Here is a 9981-nt window from a genome sequence, read left to right as displayed (position 1 = left end):
TCTAGATTCAGTTTGCAACACACCATAACATGGTTTAGAGGCAGTAACTTTTAAACAATTTGATCATCCAATTTAAGAAAATAACAATCACTTGTCTACTGCAAACATCAAAGCCATGCTGTATTTATGATACTTAGTTGTTCAAATGAGTTGGTAAACTGTGATACGCCCTATTTGCACTGACCATGTGTATGCCAGGACTTTTTGCACCCAAGAGGAAAAAAAAAACCAAAAACAAAACACTTGAACAGGCTCAGTTTTGGGATTTTAACTGTTTCATCTTGACCTTTCCATCCACATACGTGTGCCTAAGTGCGCAAACATGCCATATTTAACCTTTGCAGTAAGAAGCTAACATGTTGGCTCACAGGCTCTGTCCTCATTTTCACCTTGTTAACCTCAGTTGAAGTTGTTGGAACTTGCTGAAGCTACTAATCCAGGTCCATACCAAAGCCAGTTGACTTTTTCACCCTCAAATTCACATCCCTTCGCATCTGCTCTGCATTTCAAAATCTGGAATTAAGCAAGCCTGCAGTAGATGCGCATGTTGAAATGCACTAACCCTGAAATGGCTATTGCTTTCTGCTTTGTAGTTTCCTTGTTGCCCAATAGCTCTGTCATTAGCCTTTTTTTTTTTTTTTTACTGAACAACGTTGTTTTTTCAGTACAATCCCTCTGAGAAGAAAAAAAAAAGGGGGTGGGGTCACAATAACATCCTTAATAATGGAGTTATCAGGCCTTTTTTTTTTTTAGAAGGTACGGCAAGACACAGCCCTACAGACACACACCCAATAAACAGGCGAAAATTTGCCAATCCTTCTTTATTACACACCCATTGAGTATTTTGGGTGGAGAACCTCTAAGGGCAAGTTCAGTTCTTTAAAAATATTTCCATTTCTACATTGTATACAGAGGGGGCGGCAAAATGTCACAATCTCTAAACTTCAGTAGCCTTTTCTATTTCTTTTGCAACTGTAATGAAGATTCCCAGAAGACATCTGTGTTTCATTGTGTGAGATATGGTACCAGTGGTAAAATTTCATATTCTCTTCTCATTGCAGATCATGAATTTGCTTAAGTTGCCATTTCTTCCTTGCCTATACGGAGGCCTATTGTCTACTTACTAGCCCACTGAAGGGCTAACTGAGGTAGGTGGCAAGGATCTCTCCTCCACACTGCTTCTGCCTCAGTCTGTATATATTGATTCAGATCTTTTCCATATAATTTTTAGACCATTTCTAATCTTAAACCATGAAATGTTTAATTACTGTGAACTGAATTCACATGTGCAAAGTCAGTTTCTCTGCATATAACTTTGTCACTTCTGACAATGATTTTACTCAATTCTTAAGTGATTTTTAACACCAACATAGGTGAAGCAGAAGCCACAAGGCAACATTAAACAAGTTCTGCATGTGTCCAAAGCCAGTGGACATGCCAGCTGTGCTTTGAAGAGCCATTGCTCTGAAAAAAATGCAGTTCATACAGAGGCTTACATTTTGATGGTTAGAGGTCACGACCATCATGTGGGTCAGGTCAGCCCTAGAGCAGACTCAGACCTGTGCATCTGGGCCAGGAAGACCTCGCATGATACCTTCCCTGCATTCCTTCCCCCAAGTGTGCCTTCAAGGTTTTGGGCTTGCTTCCCCATCAACTGGGTCGTTCAAAGGCCCACACTACAGCAAATATTAAGGACAGGTGCCTCCAGCCCAGCCACCACCTTTCTGTTTTTTTTTCCTTCACTTTAAATGCCCACTGAATCTCCTTTCCCACATGCAGAACTTGTCCTACGTGTATTCACCTCTCCAGAACAAATGATTTGGAATAAAGGTGCAGTCTTGCAGTAACAATCACGTTAACTATTTATTCCGCTGAGACAAAAGATGAGTCATCAACAGCTTCTCAGATATGGAAGAACTTTTAGTTTCTGCTGACAACATTATTTTCCCATCAGGGCTTGTCTTCCACAAAGTGACCTGCCCCAAAGGTGTTTGTACCTGCAACCAGGTGACTCAAGGCAAAGCATCAACATAGTATTTGACATTGTTTAGTGTGCAGGACGTCAGAGAGGAGAAAGATGAAACTAGACACGTGATGCTGATAAGAATTTCTTTTTATGTTATTCCAATAAAAAATACATTCATACAGAAATATAACAATCTTGCAAAAAACAATTTCAAATAAAATCTTGTAAAACAAAATTTTTACAAAAATCTTACAAAGAGATTCTTTAGATAACAGGGTGCTTCAAAAACAAAAAAAGAAATTTCACTAATAGAAACTTTTTCTTCTTAAATTTCAAGCAAAAATGTTTTATTTTTTTTTTTTATTTTTCAGCTTGATTGAGGCTCAGTTATCACCTGAACAAAGTGTACTTGCTTATTAAGAAAATTACAGGCATTTGACATATGGCACACAGCCCCACCCCATCCACACAAGTCTGATGGTATTTCACAATTGAGACAAGCCAGTGCAAGTTTAATTTTTTTGTTTGGGGTTGGGTTTTTTGTTTGTTTGTTTTTGCTTTTGTTTACTTTCTTGTTTATAAGAATTATGGCTAAGCCAAGGACAATGCAAACAAGGAGTTAAAAACACAACAAAAGGCAACTCAAAATAAAAATCAGTTTTCTGGGAAATTTTGTCTGTTTTGGAGAAGGAAAAAAAAAGTGCATTTTCAGGCAATTTAAACCAAAAATGAAATGAGAATGATTTAAGCCTGTCTGTTCCTTAGAACCAGATCGCTTGCATATACTTTTTTTTAAACCACTTATCTACATACATTTCCAGGAAGATAGACCAAAATATTAGCATAGTAAGCAAGACCAATAATAAATAGAAAAGGAAACAGGTCACATGTTTCTTTGCATCGACTCTAGTGAGCTGGTTTAAAAAAAAAAAAAAAAAAATACTCCTTTTGGACAGACTATTTCTACTCTAGGAAAAAACAGTCTTTATTTTAGCTGAACTATGTAAAATTAGAGCTCAACCACCACAATGACTAGCTCACTCGCAGGTCCTCCAGTAAGCTGGAAGGCCAAAACCCGAGTGTACTTCATCTGCACACAGCTAATATTCTTTTAGCATGCCAATATTCGGTTCATATCATTCTTAAACGGCCACAGATACGCTATTCCAGACAACCTAATAACTACAAAACACAGTCAGCAGTCTTGAGAAGGACTGAATGCCAACAAAGCCTTTAGCATACCATTAAGCTAAAGGTAAAGCCTCTAAAAATGCTAGATTTTAGTAACTGTATCTTTCATTTCTTTGTCTCCTTAATGACCATATTGCAGGGTGGGGGGAAGGAATATTTTGATGGGCTGTGGCATTTTCTAGCTATGTGTTCTAATTTTTTTTCCTTTTAAAAAAAATATTTATATATTATCTATATATATACACACATACACAGACTGTACACACAAATATACATACACAATTATTTTTCTGCCCACTTTTAAAAAAAAGTAATATAGTTTCTTTCTGTATGACCAACAGATAGCTAGATATATAGATGTGAAACTTGTGCCTCTTAAGCAAATACATCTTTTAATACTTCTGTATCTTTAATATGTATGAAAACCTGACATATTAAGTACAGTTGGGGTGTGTATATACACAGTTGTTGTGCAAGGTCAATATAAAAAAAGTCTCAAGGTGGCAGAACTGGTCAGGTATTCAATTGGCATATGCATTATACTGTAACACAGTCAAATTGTCTAAGTTAAACAAAAACTATACTGACATGAACGACTTTTCTCTATATTTGTCTTTGTGAAGGAGGACCCTGGAAGTAACCTTTTTTTCCCCTCATATTATACATTTGATACAGTACAATGCCAGGTGAAAAGAGAGCCTTAATAAAGCATGCATCACCCATACCCCTGTATAAGACCCCCTGCAAGAGAAGGTCACTTGCATAAGGCACCATTATTAAGGTCAACAGTGCATTAACAGCTAGAAAACCAGAAGTTAGTCCTCAAGGCATAAATAAGAGAAAAATTAGCTGCATGAGAAAAATCAGTTTCTAACCCATAGTGGTTTTATCCACCCAACAGAAAAAATTATTCATGTTCCATACATTATGTAACATTAGACCAATTGTATTTTAGCTGCTCTTAACTGGAATCAAAACTGCAGTCCTGATTAAAGAATGGAAAAGCATATAGTTCCCCAGAACCATGCAATAACCTTTGTATTATAATGAAAAGTTATAGTTGTGTTACATTTGTAAATACACAGCTTATACAATGGATTACAAATGAGCTCTGTAGCAAGTAAAACAAGCTACTTGACACATTGCACGTTTAATAGCTGCACCAGACACCGAAAGCTCCTCTCACACAGGAACGGGGAGATCCCCCATCTCCATTCTGGCATCCTGACTCTTTTTATTCCCCTTTTTCCCCTCTCTGTTTTCCCTCTAAAAAGGTGCAGACACCCCTCCCCCCACCCCTTGGAAATGATTGGTGGTCGTCCCATCTCACGAGATATTCCTCACATACAAGACATTCAGACTATTTTTTTTCTCTTACAGTTATAAAACAACCACAAGAAAAAAAATGTGCCTCAGCATACAGTCATCAAGAGATCCTCATCGCATACAGTCGCCCAATCATTAACATTCTCAGTGCACATGCTCACGGCAAAGGCTTAGGAGCCACTCAGAAGGTTAGATACCAGTGTATGAGTCCAGGAAACCCCAAACATCACGCACCGCGGTTGCTATGCCGTTTCTTACATGACTTATTAGCCCTCAAAAGACCTTCAAGGAAGTGAGGTCCTGGAGGCAACTGGGTAGGGTGCAAAATGGCATGCTTTGGCTGGAACACGCATCCCTCTGCTCAAGGCTCTTCAACCTTGACGCCTCTTAGCCCGCAGGATTCACCTCTTGACCCATTCAGAGGTGTCTCTTCATGTGAAGGGCCAGGTGATCAGACCTGGAAAAACACCTGCAAGGCAAGAGTCGAGGTGCGCGTTAGCCGGTGGTCACTGGCACGCATGATGCGGTACATGCGGCTGAGGCATTCCCCCTTGCTCTGTTACTCCAAAACACGGCTGGTGGAGTAAGGATTTGGCATTCCCTTGATACATGGGAGTGCTCAAGGTGTCTGTGGGCACCCAGGAGCTCTGCTGATAGGTGGTAAACCCTAGGGACTGCTCAACACTCATCTGCAACATCAGGCTACAAGCCACATCCTCATGATTAGTAAAACAGGAGCATTTTTTTCCGGTCTATACATATAATACCCCCTTAAAAATACCAGACACAGCTGTGTTCCCAAATGATTCCTCCACAAGTGAAAGGCAGCCTAGACTCACTTTCCAACAAGCATTAGAAATAACCATGTAAAAAGGTGCATTACAGTCACATACCTGTCACAGTGACTACATTTAAAAGGCTTGGCACCAGTGTGCTTTCTGAAGTGTCTGGTTAATTCATCACTTCTTGCAAAACGCCACTCACACCCTTCCCATGAACATCTGTAAGGCTTTTCCCCTACAAAGAAAGCAGATTACACGTTAAGTCATGACTGTGTTCAAATATAGGTGCTATCCCATTCATTTTCTATGTAAACCTCCTCCACCCCCCAAAGACAGCCAATTTTATTTAACCTATCTGAATGTTTCAGAACATGTAGGCAAAGAAGGCTTGCAAAATTCACCCACATGATTCCTACTTTCTACTTAACAACAGCACATCAAATAATCTCATTCTTATTTTTTAAAAAAGCGATTAAACAGGCTCACGGGAAACAAAGAAATCCAACCTTCTACCATTCCTGTTCGTCCGTAATGGCAGGCTTCCTCCCAAACAGGTACCATTCACCTCATAAAGGTGATTAAAGCCAGCACAGCTAGGCTCCAAAATGCAATTAGGCTACCGTATTGCATCAAAGTCCTCTGTCGCTCACTCATCTGCATAACATTCAACCTCCTTTCTGCTGAGCCACATATTCTTGGAAAAGCCTGCACACCACTTTGAACACTGCTATTTCAGCATTCAAGAAATACCACTTCCATTCACAGGAACGTTCTCAGCCAGACAGCACCAGGACAACAGTTCTGCAATACTTCTGAGGCTGGCAGCTATTTATGTTTGCTCAACCACCACAGTTTCAGTGGAAGTTGTTCTTTCCTCTTGAAATAATCTTGTTTTATCTGACTTCTGCATGACAATGGAAGCATCCGAGCTTGCTCAGACTTCCCATAAAAGCCACAAAATGCTGAGCTCATGAGTCAAAATGGGATCTTTTCCTTGAATTCTCTTTCCACATCTCAAGGGAAAAAAACCCCATATAGGTCTTTGGATTGGTACACCAAGAACACCAGGCCAATATACTTCATGTTAAGAGATGACAACTGAGCCAAGGTGCAGCAATACTTATCTAACAGCTGTCATAAAAGAGATGTCAAATAATAATGCTCGAACAAGCAAACCAGCATGCTTCTTCAACCATAAAATATTTATAAAAGCCCTGAAGTGTCTATCTTCCTCACTTTCTTTCCCAGTAACACACAGGACTGATATTTTTAGTTCAGGTTCCATAACAATACAATGCTGTTAGTCCATATTTTGGGATGAAATTATACAGTAAATCATACACTTGAAGTCCAATTACACATCTGTGTTAGAAGGACTACAACACACTGTGGCCTTCCAAGATTTTTGCCCATAACGATGGCATACAAAAGTGTCAAATGATCTACAACCATAGCTATACTTTACATAATCAAGGCCTTGGAATGTCTGATTGAATAGACCTGATGTAGACCAAACCATGAAAACAAGATCTTACAAGTATTTAGTGATCTGATCGATTTTTGGATATGATATTCCTTTTTTTGCAAGAAAGTCTCAGCTGGCTTTTCCTTTAGAAATAAATGTCAACAAAGGTCTAGCATCTGTTTTGGACAGATCTTTGCTCCTGAAGACTGCATGCCACTGCAGCTTCCTAACTATCACCCACTTAGACCAGTGGCTCCTATCTGCTATGACAGCAGACTACTCCACCACCAACTGTCTTGGCTTCAGCTCGCTTAAGAGGAGAATGAGGAAGCGATGTCGTCCATGCTGGTAAGCCTCTACTACTATTACATCATCTCTCCAAACCTGGGCTCCCACCCAGTGATTGTGTAACACTGTGACACCACCACCATCAGGGGTATTCCCTACAGTACTTGCCAACTCTTAATAAGCATACGGTTACTAACCTGTATGAGTGCGCTGATGTGCTTTCAGATGTGAACTTTTGGTGTAAACTTTCCTGCAACCGTTAAAATGACACCTGTGAACACGCCTTCTGCCATCTGGCGAGGTGTCACCATTGGCGGGTGTACCTTTTTCTGCAGTCTTTCCAGCGGTACCGGTACGTATTTTCCCCGGTGAATGCAACTCACCCGGCGTACAATTCCATAGCTGGGAAGAAGGCTCCTTGCTTAGCTCAGGAGATGAAGGGGGAGTGGAAGTGACAGATGAACTCAAGTTTCCTGAACTGGCTAAAACTTCGCTTATAGGGTCAGAGGTAAACTTTGTTGTGGGCGAGAGCTCCTCAGAGCTGTCTGAAGATTCGCTGCTCACGTCAGAATTCAAACTGTTGGTCTCTAAGTTCTGACTAGTCAGATTGTCCTCTTTTGGGACACACGTGTTCTTCAGTTCAGATTCCTCCTTTTTCTCACGTGCCAGAATAATTTTGGTCCAGAGATCCTCTTGGCTATCAAATTTGATTTCAGATGCAGAAACATAACAGGGTTCACTTTGAAGATACCGTTCCAGCTCCAAACATGTCTAGGTGAAAGAGAAGGAAGAAAAAAAGAGAAAAGTTACAAGCCTGCTTGAAAATAAACCCAATTGTATTTTAAACTTCAAAAAGCATGCAGGAATGTAGTACATTAGATGTGAGGTTTCTAGGTTCAAACCAAATTAAAGGCTCCTCCAGTCGTAACTAGGTGACTGTTACAATGAATAGAAATCAGTTTTCGAGACCTGGGCAGGAGTTCAAACGCACAGCTGAAGGTGCAAGTCAGCTTTGGTTTCCAAAATAGCATTCTAATGAGTCAGTCAAATTATCATCACTCTCATCATAAAATCTGTGTTTTCAGTAGGCTGACGTTGAAAAGCACCATAGAGAACCACAACAAGTAATTACACTTCGCTCTTGCACTTCGTCTAATTTCAAGTTGTTTTGTATCTCTCACACAAACATGAGGCTGAAAGGACCCAACTGAACACAATGTGCTCTGACACGCAGTTAAAGCCCCAACACTGTGTCAGAAAACAAAGCCACATTTCAGCATGGCTGCGGAGCTGCCGGCCTGGCTTCTGGGGACATCAGTGGAGCAGCAGACATCCTCCCATTTCCTGTGCATGAGAACGCAGCGCACTCGACTTTCAAAGAATGTCATTTCCAAGCGCGCTGGCATGCACGCCACATAACTCGAACTGCTCCCATGCGTGCTCAGAGGAACATGGGGAACTTCAACAACAGAGGAAAGAGAGGGGAAAAAAAGATCCAGAATAGAAATGTCCTGTTCTATAGGATGAAAAATGGGAAATTACTCTGAGGTCCTGCTGGGAGTCCCACAATGAACAAGAACTTTATCTACTGGCCAAGAGTGCAACTGTATGAGCTGTATGAGTCATCTCTCTCTTTCTTTCACGCAATGCCAAAGGAGACTTCCTTTTAAAACCCTGACCATCTGCCAAGCAAGTACTCTGTTCAAATACACATGCAATAGTACATGGACAACTCCCCCGCCCCCCCCACTGCATTCCCCTCTACTCCATGGAAGGAAACACGAAACAAAACAAAAAACAAAACCACCCTAAATGGGTGAAGCTGTGGTTTTCAATTTCAATTCACCCTGCTGACTTCCTAGCCATTTTCAGAGCAGAACCAAAAAAAAAATCCAAGAAAAAAAAAAAGGGGTATGAACTGTTATGGCAACAAGCTGGTGTTTTGGGATTATTCCTTCCACTATAGGAAATGATCCATGCAGAAGCGTTACACAGAAAATGGACACACCAAGTTTCCATATCAAACTCTACTTATTTTAGCAAGATCGTCTCTTCCAAGCCTGGCAACAAAACCTGATCCCAAATGCCGCACGTTCCCCTCACAGCCCCTTCCCATCTGTCCAGGACCAGAGCTGCCATGGGTGCTGCCTCCCTTCTCCAGCACTGCTCAAGTAAACTGGGTCACATGTGGTGGCCTGACCAGGAGTGTGGGCAAAAATGGGGGAAAAAAAAAAAACCCAAACAACCCCCAAACAAACCCACCGTTGCACACAATATTTATGTATTTGTCTATAATTAGGTAACCGGTTTTCAACGCATGTTAAAAACAACAAAGGTTTTGACAGGGACAACACAATAGTGTATTGATTTTTCATGAAAACAGGTAAAAAAAAAAAAAAAAAAAAGGATTTATTAAGATCTCGTTAAACTTTCATATTCCCGGCTAATTTAAATTCCTCATTAGGAAGATTAGTAATGAGGACCAGAGTGAAGCTCTCTCCGAGTTTAAATGCCTCTGAAGGCTACTGGGAACGAGGGCTGGCCCTTCGCCAGAATCCCAAATGCCTGAAGGAAACTACTTAGCTCCATTTCAAGCACGTACTATGGAGCTGCCTCTGTGAAAGGGGAAGGGGGGGAGGGAAAAAAAAAAAGAAAAAAAAAAGAAAAGGCATTGCATACAATTAGGAGGCATGTGAGGGCTGTAAGACTTTGCATTGCAACCTGCTCGGAAAGGCTCCTCCGTCGTTCTGACCAGCCAGCAGGGCCTGAAGGAAACTACTTAGCTCCATTTCAAGCACGTACTATGGAGCTGCCTCTGTGAAAGGGGAAGGGGGGGAGGGAAAAAAAAAAAGAAAAAAAAAAGAAAAGGCATTGCATACAATTAGGAGGCATGTGAGGGCTGTAAGACTTTGCATTGCAACCTGCTCGGAAAGGCTCCTCCGTCGTTCTGACCAGCCAGCAGG

At 40.9% G+C, this 9981-nt stretch overlaps 1 protein-coding gene across 1 annotated transcript; it reads right to left on the bottom strand.

Annotated features, from left to right (window-relative positions):
* Nucleotides 1-2096: 2096 nt before the first annotated feature.
* KLF6 (KLF transcription factor 6) lies at nucleotides 2097-7789 on the bottom strand (the record flags this gene model as incomplete). Its single annotated transcript, XM_010170247.1, has 3 exons — nucleotides 2097-4952; nucleotides 5377-5500; nucleotides 7216-7789. Coding segments are annotated over 3 exons (750 nt in total), but the record flags the coding sequence as incomplete, so codon positions are not given.
* Between the last annotated feature and the right edge of the window lie 2192 nt (nucleotides 7790-9981).

The sequence above is a fragment of the Antrostomus carolinensis genome, unplaced genomic scaffold (genome assembly GCF_000700745.2).
Source record: "Antrostomus carolinensis isolate BGI_N321 unplaced genomic scaffold, ASM70074v2 scaffold9446, whole genome shotgun sequence".
NCBI lineage: Eukaryota > Metazoa > Chordata > Aves > Caprimulgiformes > Caprimulgidae > Antrostomus > Antrostomus carolinensis.
Note: the sequence above shows the minus strand (reverse complement) of the source record. Positions and strands in the feature narration are given on the sequence as shown.